The sequence below is a fragment of the Ornithodoros turicata genome, chromosome 10 (assembly GCF_037126465.1).
Source record: "Ornithodoros turicata isolate Travis chromosome 10, ASM3712646v1, whole genome shotgun sequence".
Classification (NCBI taxonomy): domain Eukaryota; kingdom Metazoa; phylum Arthropoda; class Arachnida; order Ixodida; family Argasidae; genus Ornithodoros; species Ornithodoros turicata.
In genome coordinates this window covers 21,182,458-21,202,634 of record NC_088210.1, presented here as the reverse complement: position 1 = coordinate 21,202,634, position 20,177 = coordinate 21,182,458, and the positions used below count along the sequence as shown (strand labels likewise).

Here is a 20,177-nt window from a genome sequence, read left to right as displayed (position 1 = left end):
CCTTTCACGAGCACGTAAAGGCCTTAATGAGTCAACGCGTTATGCAAATAGGTGTGCGGTTTGCGCAGCTCCTCAGTTTCCCTCATTCCCCTATTGCCCGTGGAGCTGCCTCATTGATCCCTCTCCTAAATAAGGGGCCAAGATTTCGAGGCGAGGCGCACGTCGTTTCTTGGACCCGTGCAGGTCTACGAATACCCCTTAATCGCTGCCTCGTGATTGGACAGACAGTTCGTCACGTGATTTCTCCAAACTCTATCTTCTCCCCTGCGCAGAGACGAAACTGCCGTTGCGCATAAACCGGAGTAGTGTGATTCTTTTAAAGTTGGCTTCCTGCACTGCACACGTGCTATGCAGGCAAAGCACGCTTTACAGAGCCGCACGGTAGTCTTGCAGCCGTATACTCTCTCTCTCTCTCTCCCTCTCTCTCTGTTATGGGTTAAGAGCTGTCAGCCATAAGAGAGAGGCTTGCTGCCCTGAGGGATCCCTCGAGGCTAATGCGCTGCATGGGGCCCTTTCAGTAGCCTTGGCAGTGCATTGAGCAAGTATTGGCTGCGCGTGCAGGAAGCCTTGCCGAGGTCATTGAAAAAGAGTCTTGAAGCGTACTAGCCTTGCGGGAATGCGATCTACAAGTACGAGAACGTTACCAGCAGCAAGAACGTTTTGTGGCTGGCCCATCAAAAATCCCTATAAGGCTCCAATAAGAAATGACGGTAACTCATAATAACTAGGGTTCCGCGCTTTCGGTTTTTATTTGAAGGTGGATTGGACGTATGCTTTTCGGTGTTTATTTATGTTCATGAAATCGGTATTTTTCGGTGATTTATCTGGTGTGTACACGCCTTACCCCTCAGTTATCGGCGAATATAAATCGCAACGTAATTTCAAAACTGTGCGTCTCAGCGCAGCCTTAAAACAAAAAAACAATACAAAACTAGCCTCTGTGGGATGATGATGATGATGATGGTAGGAGAAAAAATATGGAGATGTGAGACATCAGAAAAGGAACACTTTTGTTCCACAGCGAAGTGGTGGCACCTAAATTCAAAGCAAAGCTCCTTTTTCTTTTTTTGTTAAACTTAGCCTGATTAATCCCCCTAATCTTTCCTCGAACATCCATTTGTATTCGGTGTTTTTCGGTTAAAACCGAATGACGAAAAACTAGCAGCGTGTTTTTTTTTTTCGTTTTTTGGTTAAAAACGAAAACGCGCAACCCTATAACATCTCCAGGGTCTTAAAAAACTGCCTCAGACACCGGCAATAACGACACCGGTAGTCACATTGCACCCTAAAACCCAGGCAGAATTTCATCGCGTAACGGTCCTGGTCAACGATGCTTCTGAATAATATCGTTCTATCTGTCGCTTAGTTGCAAATAGTACGCGTACGTTGTTGTGACACTTTGAATCTAATATGTCCACAAATCGGTGGTGATAACAGTATAATTCGTACAGCAGGTGGTGATGTGATGCGACGTAATGTGCTAAACGGTAGGTGGTATTGAATTAGTTTGCGTGGAAACTCCGTATCCAGAGCGTATCACCACCAAACAACATAACTATGAGAGATTTTGGTTGCAGTACACATTTAGCTGAAATCAGCTGAAATGAAATTAGTTGAAATCAAAGGAAACTTCTCTCACCAAATCGGCGCAGATTTCCCGGCGGTCATCCAGTTCCTTTTGCAGCTGGGCTAGCTCCTCCTCGCGTTCGTGCAGCCTACACTCCTGCACATGAAATTGCAAAGACGAAATCACGTTACTTCTAACATGTATAAAATAGACACACTCATTTTGTTAGCATTGCAATGCAATGGCCTGTTGTCCAGCCTGTTGTGTGGCGAGCGCTTTCAGCAGTACCACCACCACCACGTTTTAAAAGTGCGGCGCCTCCTCTCACCACCTTGAGGGCAACTGTCCACTTATTAGTCTCTTTGTTAATGCCGAACGCATATTTAAAATAATATGGAGTGGTCTGGCGCGCCTTCCCTCACACCGCGCACGTGCAATGCCCACTCCAACTGCGTGGGTGCTCCCACACTCTTAAAAATGAACTTCACCACATTGCACTCTCCTAGCCAACCGTCATCCCGAATGTCAACGTTCTTGCCCCTGATTTGCTGAAAACGAGAGGAGGAGCCTATTTTGTGCCGTGCATAATGGCACAAAATAGGCTCCTCCTCCCGTTTTCAGCAAATCAGGGACGAGAACGTTGTCATTCGGGATGATGGTTGGCTAGGAGCGTGCTATGTGGTGAAGTTCATTTCTAAGAGTGCACTCTTGACTGCCCTATTCAGGTGCTCTCTCAATATTCACTCCCGCCCAGAGGTGACGTAACAGCTCGCCGGATGCACGTCTGCGGAGAGCTCGATGGGTGCGCGACCCCTTTCAGTCGGGCGCCAGCCTCCGTACCGTGTGTATGTGTCATGTTCTCTCGATAAAAAAATATAAAAAACCGAGTATTTACACCAGCGACATCCCATGGAATATTCTCGTGGAAGAAAGAAAAAAAAAACTTCCACAAGGCACAGGCCGCGTGTCATGCTGAGCATTCGCGTGGTACCGGAATATCGGAAGCGGCACACTTCCGCAGTCTCACGCAGCACTCACGCAGCGGCGCAGTCTGCGTCTTTTTCTGTCGTCTGCTACGGAATGATACTGTGGATAGGCTGCAGAATATTTTCCATGGTTGGCAGTGCCAAAGCCACCTAGATAACCAAAGCCTGGTCGCTTAAAGGGGGGGGGGGGACGTAGTCGTTAAGAGTCCGCCAATCACGACCCTCGTTTAGGCGGCCGTAGCTAAGGAGACGAGCCGCCAGCAGCCGCAAGGGTAGCCACTGGTAGCCACAGTAAGCCAGTGTTTGAAATCGTCTGATTGGCTGAAGCAGGCGACATCCCAACTTTTCCTATGACGTTATCGCATCTTCCGCTGGAGTATTGCGAGGAATGTTGCGCGTGTGAAAACACATTAACGCCAACAAAAGCACTGGCGGAACGCTTGAGGTAAATAGCGCGCGTTTATCGGCAACCCCCCCCCCCCCTAAAAAAAACGGTCACCATGCAGCTTCTGCTAGAGAGACGACAATGAAGAGAATTTTCGTAGAAGCCATGTCATATAGATATACACATTCTGCACGCAAGACGTTTAGCCAGTTGTACCCGAGGTGGCGCCACAATTTCCCCGCCACGGACGAGCAAGCAAAATCGCCACTCTCCGATCAAAGACTGCTGACAATCAGGCGATGTCTTCACGATGGCGTCAGCCGATCCACGTGGAGCGTGCTGTCCATGATGACCCCAAAACGAGCAGACGATGCCCGGCTGGATTGCCCCCTTCCTAAGAGTTATATATATAGGACTCCCTTTTATTGATTTATTGCACATCGAACAAGCTTTATTGATTACGGAGGGCCGTTTGGTGACGGAGCCACATTCGGTCGGCGTCGGTCCCCCTTTTATTATGTCAACCGCATAGAGGACTTTTTTTCGTTTTTTGTCTCTCTCTCTCTCTCTTTCACGTTGTTTTCCACCTTTGAACGTGACGCCTGCTGCGCTCTGTCTGTGAACAAAGGGGACACTGCGGGGAGTCTATCTCGCGCTTCCAAAGAGAAGCGCTAATTACTTTCCTGGTGACATCTTCGCTTCCTATTTGTGACCACACAGAGAAGCGCATTGTGTCGTGTGCAACATCTCCTGTCGCCTCTCCCTGCTGTCGTCCAGCTACGGATTTTCCTTTTCTTTTACACTAATGCGTTCGTCGGCTCTGCCTCGTCGACAACGACTCGTGCGTAACGCGATGTTTTATAATAAGTGGGTTTAATGAATGAGCGTCGAAAGTGGCGTTATATTCTCGGAACCTGCAGTATACGCTCTCTTTCCTTCCCCCCCCCTCTCTCTCTCTCCTTTCACATTCCCGTTATTTTCGTTAATGTGCAGACAGGTACGAATGCGAATGCGAATAAATGTCGTCTCTCTGACTAAATTACGTGCCATTGACAGTGATACGATGACGATGATTGGAACATGAAAGAAAATGAGAACGAGTGTGAGTCCCGAACGAAAATGAGTCCCGACAAGGTTGGAGTGACTATCCTATAGTACCAGTACCCAGTACATTATATTAGCCAAAGAGAATTAAATAGGGACAAAAAGGAGAACAACAACAAGAAGAAAGAAAATCACTAGAAGGAGTGGAAGTAGAAAGCAGCGGGAGAAGGAATTCAACTGGTGAGGAGGAAAACACATGTACTGCACGACACTTTTTTTTTTTTATCTTCTCATTTTTTTGTGTGGTATTTTTGTTGTGGTATTTTGCCTTTGCTGTCTATTAGACGGCCTGTGTTGTACCTCTGACACACGGGCATGCTTGAACTCCTTTCCATTAGAGCTCCTTTACAGCTGCAAAGGACCCCTTCGCGAAAGGAGTTCGTGTGTCGGTGACACACGGAAAGGGCGAACTCCTTTAGGTGTTTCGTTTGAAAAATATACCCAAAGATCTCGCGCTACATATTTCCATTAGAACCAGCTTACACGTACGACATTGTAACAGTAAGCATAACAATACGATCAATGAATTCAAAATACGTACTGCGACTGCAATATCTGCACGCAGACTTCGAGTATACCGGAAAAATGAAAACAAGGTCTAGCCTTCGCTCGAGAGTATTGTCGTCGTATCGCCCTTCAATCGAGCCTATACGCCATACGCCTTTACAGATGAAAAGGAGATCGCAACAGAACGCCTTTCCGTTAGGTGTCCCTTTGTGTAAAGGAGTTCAAACGTGCCCGCGTGTCAGGGCTATTAGTCTAATCCACTGCTATAGAGGTAACTTGGAGAAAAATTACCACCAGCAATGGGCCGCGCGACCCGTGTTACTTTCGATTTGTTTGGGGGACAGCTCTGTCAAGTGGGTCACTAGGCCATAGGAGTGGGCATATACTATATACTAGCGGCAGCACTCTTTCGCTAATAGTGCGCGCAATCGCACCAACAAACTGCGCAAAAAACACACACACAAAAGGAGCATCCTCTAAGCAGCGCTCATTGTTAATCTGAAATGCGAGAAGTGCTCGTTTCCTCTTTTTCTATCTTTTTTTCTTTATCGCCCGAAAATCTGATCTGCAGCACGATATCGCACGATCTGACACAATTTTACAGCTCCTCAAATAAAACCCGCTTTTTTGCCCCCATTTCAAAAAAACAAGAAAAAAAACAGTCAGGAAAAAAAAAAAGAAACGGGGGTTAAATATGTACTGACCGCATGGCGCAGTCGAGCTTCGAGTTCCTCTTTCGTTTTCACTTTTTCCTCTTGGGCTGCCTGGAAAAGAAAGAGTACCATAATTAGCTATAACATAGTTAATAAGTATAATAAGTAATAATTCCTAAGTAATAAGTAATAATTAATTAACCCACATAATTAGCTGTCAAACAAGAGCCGTTCTGCGTAAAAATTGCTCCGTGTAAGAACCGGCCACACGTAGGGGGCGCAGCTGTGGATGATCATGCAGCCATTTCCAACAATAAAGTGTTGATAGTAAGTGCTAGTCCTAGTCGTTATCCTTGTGTCCGTGTTTCTGCTGCGCGCTCTTCTTCTTCTCGTACGTAATGCCCCAACAAGCCGACAGAGCTGCATTTCACGAGCCGCAAAGTAACAGATCCTAATCCGATTAGCATATATTTTAAGAACACGACTTTGCCTGGTTTTCCTTCTGTTTTTCCTCTCTCTCTCTCTCTCTCTCTTTCTCCCTCCTTTTTACAGAGGCTAATGAGGATCACATTATATGCGATGGGCAATTTAAGCTGTCTCTGCATGTTTTGTCGCTAGGCTGCTGCCACTCCATAAATATTGCATCAGTTACTGCGCACGTTCCTTTTCTGCTCAGGATTCTAACATCGTACGACGTCTGTTTGTTCTCAGCTTGACGCAAAAAGACGATTTTTTTTCCCACCGATTTTTACTTCTTCGACATAATCTCCGCGAAGGCTATCACATTTTGTCCGAGGATGCCGCGCTGCGTCCTTGCAGGACGACGAGTCAAAGTTTCCGAAAAATGCTTCCCTATCGCGGCCTCTGCGTCACTCTAAGAATTTCATCCCCGCCAGAAATGCCTCGAGCTTTCGAATAAGAAAAAGCAGATGAATCGGGAACATATTCGGACAGAATAGCTGCAGTTCGATCTGCGTCTACCGCATCTTTGCCGCAGCAATCGGGAAACTACGATCAGGGGTTAGGGTGGTTTCTAAGGCTGGTAGGAAGTTATATCTTCCCTTCGTGCCGTCGTTAAATCTGAGGTTTTCATTCCTCCTGATAAGTGAATCATAAAGCGCAAGGATAAGTTTGTATAATGTTGTACTGATTGTGTGTATGAAATCCCCTTGTCTTGCGGTCGTGTTTTATCTGGGACAGACCGGTCGTTGTGTGAACACGAGATTAAGGGAACATCGGTACAACGCGTATGCAAGGTCTGGAACTTTATCTGCGAACATGTTTCTCGCTCTGCGCTCTGAAGACAGATGGCAGTGGTGATGAATGTGCAACCACACGACCGATGCCCCGTGGAATGTGCGTTGTGTTGCGAATGTGTTGTTCTGCCCCCTGATTGGTTAAAGACGAGAGGCGTACGCCTTTTTGGGACACTTATGCAGTTCCAAAAAAAAGGCGTACGCCCCGCGATTCCCACAAATCGGGAGTAATAAAGCTATTCTGTGCAGTGGTTGCCCTCACCGTGCTATGTGGTGAAGTTCGGTTTTTAGAGTGTGGCTCTGAAATCTTGCTGTGTGACTCTACACGCTTAAAAATGAACTTCACCGCACAGCACGCTCCTAGCCACACATCATCTGCACTCTTAAAAATGAACTTCACCACATAGCACGCTCCTAGCCAACCACCATCCCAAATGACAACGTTCTCGCCCCTGATTTGTTGAAAACAGGAGGCGGAGCCTATTCTGTGCCGTGCATAATGGCACAAAGTAGGCTCCGCCTCCTGTTTTCAACAAATCGGGGGCGAGAACGTTGTCATTCGGGATGATGGTTGGCTAGGAGCGTGCTATGTGGTGAAGTTCATTTCTAAAAGTGTGGAATGATATCGTTATCTGCCCTGATTTGTTGAAAACGGGAGGTGTACACCTTTTTTGTGACACTTGTGCTGTTCATAATTGTCACAAAAAAAGGCGTACGCCTCCCGTTATCAACAAATCAGAGCAGATAACGATATAATTCCAGATTATGGTTGGCTAAGAGCGTGCTATGCGGTGAAGTTCATTTTTAAGAGTGTACTAAAACTCACTATTCAAAGAAAACACGCTACTGCGCACGCAAAGCAGCAGCATGTTCACATTGCACATGCGGTATCTGCACCCGCTAATTGCTTGCGCACGCAAAAGCGATTGTGTGCGCAGTATTAAAACTCTCTAAAAACAATGCACCTCTCCTTGCTTGTAAACAAATGACGTCATAGTGTTCGACAGCGCCACCAATTTGGTAGAGTTGAACTATACGCTCGAAGCTACACTCTTAAAAATGAACTTCACCGCATAGCACGCTCCTAGCCAACCATCATTCCGAATAATATCATTCTGTGTCATGAATTCTTCAAAACAGGGGGGAGGCGCATATCTGGGACAAGATAATCTGTCCCAGATAGCCGCCTCCTCCCATTTTCAACAAATCCATACACACAATGATATCATTCGGAGTGATGGTTGGCTATGAGCGAACACCACCAACTTTCGGGAGTTTTCGGTCGGCGACCGATTCAGAGCAACTCGAGTTGGTCTTGGTCGATGGGGTCGCCCGACTCGTACCAACTCCAAAGTTGGCCATATAGTTGTTGTAGAAGGTTTGCCCGTGTGGACGCTGCCTGAAGGACACACAAGCGACACGACAAAAGTCTTTAAAAAAAAGACTCGCATTTGTGTATAAAGTAAGCTTCCCCACAGCACCACCAACACTGCAGGAAAGCTAGCTTTGGGGGATGGCCAGCACATTGTAGACTGCCAATTTAGTCGTACATTCGGTCGTACCGTTATAAATTTACAATGACAGTATGATGTTGCACCGTCGTGCCACCGTTCGGTTTATCAAACCGTAAAAAAGATATCCTATAAATGTGCTTGATCTATTAGCCATAATTCGCGAGCGAGCGAAAATAGATACACTAGTCGCGGTTACATGAACGCGACCGACACGGGTCGAGTTGGTTTATCGCAGTTTCTGTCGGGTTCATGTAACCACGGCTATAGTCCGCGCAGTTGAAGTAAAGTTACATAAGTGAATGAAACTGCGTCATGTTTTCCAACGGACCTTTTTTACACTCGCGTCGTATCGTATTGATAAAAAAAACCCAGTGCAAGGGGACAACGAAAGGGACAAGAGCAACAAGACGACGAGAAAAGAGACAACGACAAGAGACAACGGCAAGAGACAACAAGACAAACACTGCATTGTGTTTGTACAGTGCTGTGTTTGTCTCGTCCTTTGTGTCTTTCGTTGTCCCCTCGCACTGGGGTTTTTTATCGCTCTTAGAATGGGTCACTAACCCGCCCGGATTTTAACTTTATTTCAGTATCCTACACTCTCAGAAGAAAGGGTGCAGCAGTTACATCTTTTAGGAGGTAATAGTTGTCGCATATGTTGTGCCTGAAAGGTTGCAAAGTTCTACCTGCTACCTACGCATGATGGGTTACCACTTCTGATTCGGTGAGCGAGGGGGGCGCACGCCTTTTTGTAGCAATTTGGATATATGATAGTTGCTTTTGCCACCCTTTTACACCCTTTATCAGACGCTATGTTGACCTAGGTGGTAACTATGGGCGTTACCACCCTTTCACGCCGTTTTTTCTTAGAGTGTAGCGGCTGTCCAGCGAAACAAGATCGGCGCCCGCCGAAGCATAGCCGGCGCCATATTGGCGCCATCTATTGAATATGTAGGGAACCATCTTCGGCGCCGTCAGGGTCACAGCGCATGCGCAGAAGCGTTGTGAAACATCCATTGAAGCCTCCTCCGAAGCACCCTGACCATAGCATAGGAACGTTTCTGTTGCTTGTCGTTACTTCTAGCTTTCACACGTTAACTTTTAAGAGCACTCATTTTCTCGAGTGTACTGGTGCGCACGTGCTTAATTATCCACTCTAATCGTCATCTCACCAGCCATTCGATGGAGGTGAATCACTCACACGCGCTCCGGCATTCAACTACCACTATCGCTTCGGGCGCATTCGGATTTAATGACTTGAGCACCTGGCTGCCTCGAGTGTACCTCTTTCAGGTGGGATCCATCGAGGAATGTAGAAACTTTGTCAAGTGCGGTCAACACAAGTGACAGAAAGGCTGCTACACAAAAAAGCGAATAAGCCAAGCGAGGCTTGAGAGAGACAGAGCGTGTATTGTTGGTGCTTGCATCTCTTTGATTGCAAACAAACGCTGCCACATGTTTTCATATGGTGCGCACAATCACCGTGTAAAATATTTCAATGAAATCCGCGGAATTTTCAGGCTAGCGCTTTCCCAACCGTGATGTCACTTATGAGTAACTTCCGGTTTCTGTTCCGCAAGCAGTCAAGCCAAGACTTGCCGATTACGTTTTTTCATATCTCGCAACTGCATGTAACGCTGCATAGTGGACGCCCTTGTGATACGTCATACTGCGGTACGTCATACTTCGCAACAGCACGTGTCTCCGCTCCCCGCTCCACGTTGGAAGACTGACAGCAGCTGCGGTGAGGAGACGGAAATCCACATTGGAGGAGCAATATGTTAACTTTTTAACCTTTAATTTTACTTAAACGTTTTAAATTCAATTTAAACGATGCCCTTTAAGGAAATTAATTTTACGACATTTCGGCGCCACACAGGGAAATAATATTTCGGAAAATTACTACACTCGTAAAGACAGAACTTCACCGCATAGCACGTTGTGCGCCAACTAATTGCCACGAATGATAGGGTTATCGCTTCTGATTCGAAGAGAGAGAAGGGGAGGGTACGCCTTTTTGTATCAATTATCACATAGTATCCAAACTGACAAAAACAGGCGTACGCCCCCTTCTCTGTTCGAATTAGAAGTGATAACCCTGTCAGTCGTGGCAATGATTGTCGCACAGCGTGCTATGCGGTGAAGTTCAGTTTTTTGAGTGTACGCTCTTAAAAACGATGGTGGTGGTGGTGCTGATTAAAGGGCCCGCCGTTGTCGGCCTCACAGAGGTGTGCAACGTCACGACTGACGCCGTGCGGGAATGTGCGTCCTGGGCCGACTTCTAAGGGAACTTCTTAAAAACCGCATAGCACGCTCCTAGCCAACCATCATCCCGAATGTCATCGTTCTCTCCCTTCATTCGTTGTAAACGGGAGGCGTACGCCTTTTTGTGACACTTACGCATAGCATGTTAATTGTCACAAAAAGGCGTACTCTCCGCGCTTTTCACAAATCAAGAGTGATAGAGGTATCACTCTGTATACAATGGTTGGACTTCAGCGTGCTATGTGGTGAAGCTTTGTTTTAATAATTGGGTGTTTACGTCGCGAGACAACTGAGGCTTTGTTTTAAGAGTGCAGGTGAGACACATGGACTGCAGTGACATAAACTCGGTAGTCATCGCGTAAAAATAATAAACTAACAATAAAAATTAGTCAAGGCTTCCCCCCTCAGGGTACCGAATGAAAACAACACTGCAGACACAGAAGTGATCTCGGGACGACAAATTGCGAATTCGACACCGGCGGCGTGGTTCCGCCTGCGCCTATATGTCACCGCGGCGAGTGCAAATAAGGAGTGGAATCACCTCGTCCGTCCAATGAGAGAACAGGGACATATTAGATCGCAACGCCTGCATTCAATTACCGAAGCAATCTCGTCCAACCCCCATTAAACCGGAACCCGGGCGCGCGATTAACGGATTAGGTATATGACGGAAGCGGAAAGTGCAAAAGTGGGAATATCACTGCACCAGGGATCACATTTACTCAGCAAATATTCCAAAGATGTGCGGTCGCTGTTTATCGCGCTGTGAGCGAAGGAATAAGTTGCTCTCTAATGGTACCTGGGAAAATAAGTATAACCTTCCTGTTTCGTTTTTTTTTTTTTTCTTCTTCTTTTTGCAGCGATAACACGACAAATGTATAGAGAAAATGCCCTCGTAAAAAGAACAAAAATAGAAAAGGGCATCAGAAAGAGAGAGAGAGTGAGACACTACAGTAGGTTAATCGAAGGAAATGTTTAGACAGCTCTACAAATGTCCTATTCGTAGTAACGCAGAGATAAGATAAGGCACGTTGTCCGATCCCTGCCACCGCAGTCTATATAGTATGGCGTGCCCTGAAGCACCAATTATTTTACTTGCCCTCAACAACTACGACGTTACTTTACGCAGAAACGCATCATGCTGCTTGTTCTGAGCACACTGTAAACAGTATACACGCTGTAAAAATCGCGCCTTGACTGGCATCAGAGTAAACGCAGGATGGACATTTAGCGAGGCTCCAGACTGGGGTAGGAGGTCATTGGTACAGACACATGATAACAGCCTCATGCATCATTGCTGACACGTATGTAGAGCTGAAACAACAAAGCCCCCCCCCCCCCTTGTAAGGGGTACACGAGAAAGAAGGGGAGGCCGGCGTCGCCAAACATGGGGAGAGTGTAAGGGGAGAGGGCCTGGCTAAATCACTGGTCCGACGCCATAATGTAGAGTAGAATGTTTTTTTTTTTTAATTCCGCGCCAGCGTCGCGAAGCAACTGTGACTATGAGCGGCGCACAGATGTTGACAGATGGAGAGAGGACAGCAGGAATGAGTGGGGGACATGGGGGGTTAGTATGCGTCCTGGGTCGACTTCAGGGGGAACTGTGCCGACATTCGTCTGGAAAGTCTTCGGAAAACCCAGGGAAAACCTCGGACAGCACAGCCGGTGGTAGGATTCGAACCAACCACCTCCCTGTCTTCAGCACAACCTTGGCTACCACTAACGAGCGGTAGGAGTGGAATGCGGTGCGTCCGAGTCGTGGCTTCGGATGATCCCACTGGCTGTGCCGCCGTCTGGCGTTTTCACTGGGCTTTGGACTGGACTCGACCTTGCGGATATATGTCGGCACTGTTCCATCTGAAGTCAGCCCAGGAGGCATATACTACTACCCCCTCCCCCCGCGCGCCCTGCACTCTACAAATTGAGGTGGGGGGGGGAGGGTAATGGCAGGATCGGCTCGCCGTTGTTGGCCACACAGAAGTGGGCGTCGTCACGACTATAGCCAAAAAAAAAAGAATGACGGATGGAGGATAGAGGAGCGTAGAGGGTGCATGAGTTCGTCGGGGAGAGCAAAGTGTTAGAGGTGTCGTTGAGCAGGACCCGCCTTCTGCGGAAAGAGAATAAGGTTTCTCGCTTTAGCGGAGCGGAACGTTCGGCAGAAGAACCATCGGGGTTGAGGATGTCCGCTAGCGTGCACGAGCTGCAGCGAGGGAGATGGGCTAAAAACTGAACTTCACCGCATAGCACAAAAACTGCATAATAGCATAAAATAGCATATAGCAAATACTGCATATTTGCTGCATATATAGCATACTGCAAATAGCATAAAAACTGAAAAACTTCGCCGCATAGCACGCTCTGCGCCAACCATTGCCACGAATGATAGGGTTGTCGCCTTTGATTGGAGGAGAAAGTGAGGCGTACGCCTTTTTGTGTCAATTAACGTGTATCGAAAGTGACACAAAAAGGCGTACGCCTCCTGCATCTCTTCGAATCAGAAGCGATAACCCTATCATTCGCGGCAATGGTTGGCGCAGAGCGTGCTATGCGGTGAAGTTCAGTTTTCAGAGGGTGTCTCTCACGGATTCCCGTTTTCCTATCTCTCTTCCGTCCGCGTCTGTGCACCGCTCATAGCCATAGTTGCTTCGTGGTGATAACACGATATCAAAGACGAAAAAAAAGGAAAGAAAATCGTGTCAAGATGGACATTTCTCACCGTTCCCTCTCGGATGCCCGTCCAGTTTAAATATGCGAGAATGTATCTAAGTGCCCGCGAGAGCTCATTTGGGTGAAGGTGCGACACGGTTGCACCGATAATTAAACGGCCATATTTCCTAATTACTTGACCTGCCCGACGGACGGTGTACCGATAAGGAAATATGACTTTCGGTTGAGTGCATCGAAAGGTCAAGGGTATCATCGACATGCGCAGCTGTGCCCCCTCAGGCATGGGTTCACAGAAGAAACCACGTGTGCGTCACTTTGAAATGTTACTCCCTTATTTGGGAGAGGGACCAATCAGATCGCTCCACGGGCGATAAGTGAAAGAGGGAAACTGAGGAGCTGCGCAGAGAGCTGAGTTACTTACGTATAGCGTGTTTCTATTAAATAACCGCAGGTACACGAGGTAGAACGAAGAAATCTGCCACTTCATGGATCACTAACCCGCGCGGGGCACGCTGGTCAGTATGTGATATTCAAATGATGAGGTGATGGGGGGGGGGGGGAGGGGATATGTTTATTAAGAAAGACAGAAAGGAAAGGTTAGCCAGGCAATGGGTGATTAATGATCCGAGCCTTTTGTATGAAGTAATACAACATATCCACACACATTCTCAAAGTTATGTTAGCCGCGGAACAGCCATAGCACAAATTCCAAGAGTCACAGCATGAGCCCCTCATGTCGAGATACTGCGTAGTTGTACTTCGTTCTATACAGATAATGCGATTGCACAACGCATAAAAGTCCCAATTTCTACACACACAAAAAAAAGACATAAATGACGTATCTTGGAAATATAGCATAACCGCAATTTCGAAACAGAAACATGGTTTCGTGTGTTCAGGAACAGTTTAATGGCTGTACGGAACAGCCAGAGAAGACTTGAGCTTTTAAATGAGCAATGAAATGACACTCAGCATATTGCTCAGTACCCCGTATTATTCATTCATCAAGCAGTGTCTACCAGGATCCAACGCGTGAAGTATTTTCGCTGAACGGGGTGTCTCGTTATTTCGCAATTAAATTTACAAATATTACTTTAGTCTTCTTTAGTTTAATTTAGAGTCTACTTTACAGGATTTGTTGCTTATGGGCGCCTGAAAGTAAACTACCTCAAATAAAGAAACGTCCTCAAAAGCCTGCCATAAGCTGTACGCTGCCACCTTCGAGGCCCGGCCCGACCTCCCGGCATGACGTAATCAGGCCCCGTGTGACGTAGTATCATCGTATAGCGAGCACCCGCGGGGTCTCACTTCCAGCTGAGGCCGGAGTTTGCTATACGGGAAAGACGCGGCGCTACTTGCGGCGTACAATTACGTCACCGAGTGACGTCACCGACACGGCGTTACGATACGTCACCGAGTGACGTCAAGGAGTTGAGGGGTCTCTAGAAGGTGTGGAGATCAAAGTACCTCTCTCTTTCTCGCGCCCGCTACTGGTCAGCTACGATTGTTGTTCTTGCGCGTGTTATTTAAGGCCGAAAAACCAAAAAATTATGACGGAGGATTTCATTGTTTATTTTAAAATAAGGTTGTTTCGTGGGTCGACTTTCCGAAGAATCATGGGACACATACTACAATGCTGACAAATTCTACGGTAAAGCTTTTCACGTGAGAGTAACTGTTCCTCTGAACATCCTAGTCCTTTTTTTTTTTCGCTTATGTTTTCTTCTGTTCATATATTTATTATACTGATATGCACATACAAGGCATCTACATATCTACGTACATCATTTACATGTTTTCTCGTGAAAGCTTGTAAGCAGAATCAGTATCTCGACGGAAGGCATGATTATACTAACAGCTGATGTACAGCCCATACCCAAAGAGGGATGCATACGTATATACAGTTGATGACAGCGCAGAACTGAATATCACTTCAGGCTGTCGTCACGATACGGTCGTAAGAGCGGGATTTAGATGCCATTTCCACAGTGTTTGCATGCTTTTGCGCGAAATGACTATTGATTTTTCTCGATTGCTCCGGAAAAGTTGCCCTATCCCAATTTTTCGTGCGTTAATTATCAATACTGTCAACATATTATTGCGCGACTGACTGCCCCTCGTTATGAGAACCTGCCTGTGGAGCTGCCGTTCGCATCGATTCGTCCTTCATTTTTACACATATAGACCTAATCGATCAACTTATGGGTCAGTAGTCATTATTGGTGTTGTTGAATATTAACGTCCTTATCCCGATCAACAAGATGAATTTATTGCCAGCGACAGTTCTCCCAAAATGCTAGGGCACATAATGTCGCAAAGAAATAAATTATTTTATGCATTACGCGGGCTTATCAAAAGAGTGACATTGCCTCCTCAGCAAAATTTGGCATAAAGTCAGATATAGCGGACCTCAACTATATGTTACTGGAATAGGGAAACCTGCTTGCTGGGGGTACTGAGAGTAACCGTGTATTCAGCGACTTCCTCACGGAATATTCTAGTGGAAGAAAAGGCGAAAACACTGCTCACTGAGTCGAAGTTCCGTCCCGCGCTATGTTGACCATTCACACGGTGCCGGAATATCGGGAATGGCGTACTGCGCACTTAGCAGACGACACTTAGCAGATGACGCCGACAGCGTCCTTTCCTGTCGTCTGCTACGGAATATCTTGTGGCTGTGTCGCATGCTCAACGTCGTGCCGTCACGTGCACTGCTAACCGTGGGGAATATCCTGCAACACAACCACAAGATATTCCGTAGCAGACGACAGGAAAGGACGCTGACGGCGTCATTTTCTAAGTGTCGTCTGCTACGAAACATCGTGTGGCTGTGTCGCAGGATATTCGGTAGCAGACGACAGGAAAGGACGCTGACGGCGTCATCTGCTAAGTGTCGTCTGCTACGGAATATCGTGTGGCTGTGTCGCAGGATATTCCGTGGCAGACGACAGGAAAGGACGCTGACGGCGTCATCTGCTAAGTGTCGTCTGCTACGGAATATCTTGTGGCTGTGTCGCAGGATATTCCCCACGGTTAGCAGTGCACGTGAAGACACGAATTTGAGCGTTCGCGCTCATGTGACAGCAGGAAGCCGTGCCGTTTTTCGCATCTTCCGCTGGAATATTCCGCGGAATGTCGCTTGTCTGAATACACGGTAAAAGGAGTTAGATGAGGAAGAATAGGTAAATGACGCGTATAATCGACATAATAAGCCGCTACAGAACATAAACATTTGCAAAATAATGTAGTGCTGCTTCGTTTTATGCTGTGAATTCCAAGTTCTATGGGCGTATGAATACACATACACTTCCGGTCTTCATCATCTTGGTGATGAGGATGTTACGTCACAGGAAGGGGAACGCGTGTGACTCAGCGCGCGTGAGGGTCAACCCCCATACCCGGCGGGGAATCCCCTGCCACAGTACATCATTCTCATGCCGATCGATTTAGGAACACCTGCTGCGTTAAAAAACGACGAAAGATAAGAAATAAATAAAGCCAGAAATGATAGAGAGGTGATCTAGTGGTTTGCAACATTCTTCTAGAACTTCCGGGCAGTGCTCTGTCACTCACGTACGCTAAAAAAACAGCGTAGTGTCGCCCGCTCTTTGTGCAAAACAGAGGCCAATGCTCAACGCTATACTGTTCTACACGCATGTGCTGAGCTCTGAACAAAGCAGCAGGCGCAAGCCAACAGGTGCAAACCAAGACTGTGCGAATATTGAGATTTTTTTATTATTAGAGATTGAGATTTTCGAATACCGAAGCGTATAAGTGTATATTCGACTCGATCTCCGAATCGAATACGTATTCGAATGTCGAATCGAAACGACGCCTCTTCCGAATCGAATATAACCGAACAATCCGCAAGCCACATTCGTAACGGCAAAAAAAGCCAAGGAAAGTGCGTAAAACGAAGTAAGCGTTGTTTCATACGATAATCTACATGCTCATATGACGAATATTTGCGGTTTATCTCTATGTCTGTTGTGTGTTTGTTCCTGTTGCACAACCATTCTCTTGATATTCGTTTTAAAACCACAATTCGCACGGGCTATGTAAACAGAACAATTGGCTGAGTTCGGGCGAAGATATAGCCCCCTTTTTTTTTTTCTCGTTTTGTCCAGTTCTCTTTTCCTTCAACGCAACTAAACTAACTCCTTTCCACGCTGACATGGCACACCAAGTGTTGGAGAAAGGTATGTAGCGCTGTAGAGTATAGTACTGTGGAAATTCGGACAGATGGAGGAAAGATGCGCGGAGGAATGAGGAAAGATTGTAATACTTGGATGCGAGACAATAAATGCTCCAAGAACTCAATCCAGTCCTGGTATCTCGAGGCATTGTTTTAAGAACAACGTATGTGTCACCAAAAGCTACCACTTACGCAGAAGGTACGCGTCCAAGTTGCCATAGTACGCGCCGTGATCGCAGTTCTCACGTAAGTTATTGGATGCAGCACTGGTACTGAGGAAGAACTCGCTTTTGATAACAACGAGTGTCTGCTAAATTACATATTGTAGCAAAAAGTAAGTATATGACAAAAAGATGATGAAAACGCAAGGAGAACACAGTTGCTTTCACCATTTGAACAAATGACAAACTATAGCTTGGTCGACTGCATCGTCCGTGTGTTCCCTTCATTCACCTGGAGTGAGGGGTTCTATCCCTCAGTCGAAAGTTAGATAATCGATAGTTCCTTTCTGATAGTCCGATTCTATTAGCATAGAGAAAAGAGATAGGTGAATGTGACACAAAAGGTCTCCAACAAGAGACGTCGGTCAACGATGCTGTCACCGCCTTTGATAGCGTTGTATTACGCTATCTATAGTGGTACTCCTCTGGCTAACGAGACTTCCGTTCTATGCCCTACACCCAAGCCTGACAAAGGTGTTGTGGCACGCACGAAAAAGGCCGGTAGAGGGGACTCATAAAATGCCGACTATCATCTTCCAGACTGGCTCCACCGTACAAAACCCCTGTTGCTGACTTATATTCCTCAGTACGAAAGTCATATAGTTGTATAGTCACGCTAACTGATTGAAAGTGACGAAATCAACACGACGATGTCCCCGGTGCAACGCCGGGACCCGACTACCCAATCGACAGTATATACGCTCAAAAATGTTTTACGTCGCGGTTGGGGTACTTACGTCTCCTTGGGGTACGTTCGCTAACTCCTCTACGGTATCTTTATGCCACGTACAGGGTGTACCGCTTGGAAACGATCACCGCTAAATCGCGGCTATACCATGTAAATGGTACCGCCTAACCCACGTTCCGAGTCAAGCACTCACCCAGGTTCAGTAATGTATGCCCGAAGACTGACTTCCTACGGCACGGAAGCACGACCAGTGGCTGCTGCACGAGAGGCGTCGGACAACACACAACAGTCCATCACCAAGCTTTAGTCCTAGCCAATTACATTCTGAGAGCACGGAGAATATCCCGGAGCCATCGAAAGATTCGCGCGGATGTCACACGCCCCCCCCGCATTGCAGGAATGGGAACGGTCCGCCGCACCAGCGCCGCCGTTGTGATCGATAATTTAGCTACTCGGTGTGGTGATTCTCATGGTGATCCCCGATGGAACGGGGCACAATGGTGGAGAGGAGGAAAATGTGAAACTTAGTTATTGTGCGCTCTTAGAATATGCAGACGGCTTAAACAGCGTTTCGAGAGACAAACGTCTGAAGGGGCATCGTCGACTTCGGTTTAGTACGGCAGCACGGAGGTGATGAACTATATACGTTCCATAAGCACAGAGGGCATTGTTTTTCAGTTGAGCCGCTGTCCCTGCGCATTATGCAGCGTGTCCCCACGTAGTGAGCCGGATCCCCATGTCCCCAGTCTCTCCGCGCGAATTATTCAGGACGGAACTACAGGAAGACATGGCATGACGGACCACGTGGAGAGAACAAATACCTTCTTCCATCTCGCACAACAATGAACATCCTGCAGCGTTTCTGACACTAATTTAATAGTTTTCACACAAGTTCTCCGGAAAAACATGATGCATGAAAAGCAATCCGCACACAACTTTCCCATCAATAAAAACGAAACTTCGGCAGCAATTCGTAGCAGACGACACAAAACCGAACAACGCATGCGCTCTTGGAGTGCGCCCATTTCTTCTGCTGCGGGAGACAGCGTGGCGCGAGGCGAATCATGGCAGGTAGACTAATAGGCATCTGTGCCCTATTTCCCCCAAGACTGTACATCACCGCGTGGAACAATATTTTGTGTTTGTTCAAACGCGACGTTTTCAAATGGTCTCTATACGCCTGACGTCTCATTTCGACGTCGACCGATTCCAGGTGTCTTCGACTCGACGAAAAGTGCAAGGGGCAGTGCAAAGGAGAGCAAACGAAATGCGCGGGAGGTGCTGCCCTCGTGCAAAGTGCACTTGGAGCCCAATCGAAGAGAAACGCGCGAGACCGCCTGCACTGCATCGTATAACTTTTTGTGCGATCTCTGTCGTATTAATTGACTCGAGGAGGAGAAACAGGCCCATCTCAACAAAATTGGTTGCCATAGTATGCACCAGATCGATGGTAAGCTACCCCATTCACGTGGCCTGCTTCACGGTGTACGAGATGTTGCACGGACGCCGGAGGAGGTGCAGCGTTTTCGTGAACTCGTGCTGCACTCACTCCTGCAGCACGTTGTCTAATCGAATGGTTGTGTAGTGGAAACACTGCACCTCCGCTGAATCGAATACGGGAACTTGCACTATAGTTCACTATATAGTTCACTATATAGTGCACTATAGTTCACTATATAGTGCACTATAGTTCACTAATAGTGAACTATAGTTCACTATTAGTGGACGGATTAGGGGACGAATCCAAAATTTTTCGACTCCGAGTCAAAGGACGGTTCTACGAATCCACGAATCTTACGAATCTCGAATCTGTCGAATCCTGTCTTTAAAAAGAGTTTAAAAATCTAGAAAAAAAAACAATTCTAGTGAAAAGTGTCTTGAAGCAGAATATGATGTCTTTGTTTAAAGAAAAACAAATAAAATAATGCTTCAGTTTCAGGAGAAAATATACCCATATAGATCTTCTTAAACGTAATTTATTTAACGTGTTGTTCATCGACTACAAGAAATTCATAAATTCTCGAGTGTGAATTATTTCCATAAAACAAAGCAACGATCAAAAGCAAAACCAGGTTACTTTTAAACTTGTAATGTTACAATTCCTGCCTGAACTCAAACAAACAAACAAGAAAACACCTGTCGGCCAATGAGGCTTTCGGCGGACTTCGG

General features: G+C 46.7%; 1 protein-coding gene across 7 annotated transcripts in view; it reads right to left on the bottom strand.

Annotated features, from left to right (window-relative positions):
* The window catches only part of LOC135370982 (RIMS-binding protein 2-like), a 66,214-nt gene that overhangs the window by 33,411 nt on the left and 12,626 nt on the right, over window positions 1–20,177 (bottom strand). For all 7 annotated transcript variants that reach the window (XM_064604936.1, XM_064604937.1, XM_064604940.1 and 4 more), the window contains exons 5-6: window positions 5,254–5,313; window positions 1,640–1,723 (exon numbers count right to left, since the gene is read on the bottom strand). In XM_064604936.1, coding sequence (XP_064461006.1) covers window positions 1,640–1,723; window positions 5,254–5,313 — 144 coding nt within the window. The remainder of the gene's footprint in view (window positions 1–1,639; window positions 1,724–5,253; window positions 5,314–20,177) is intronic.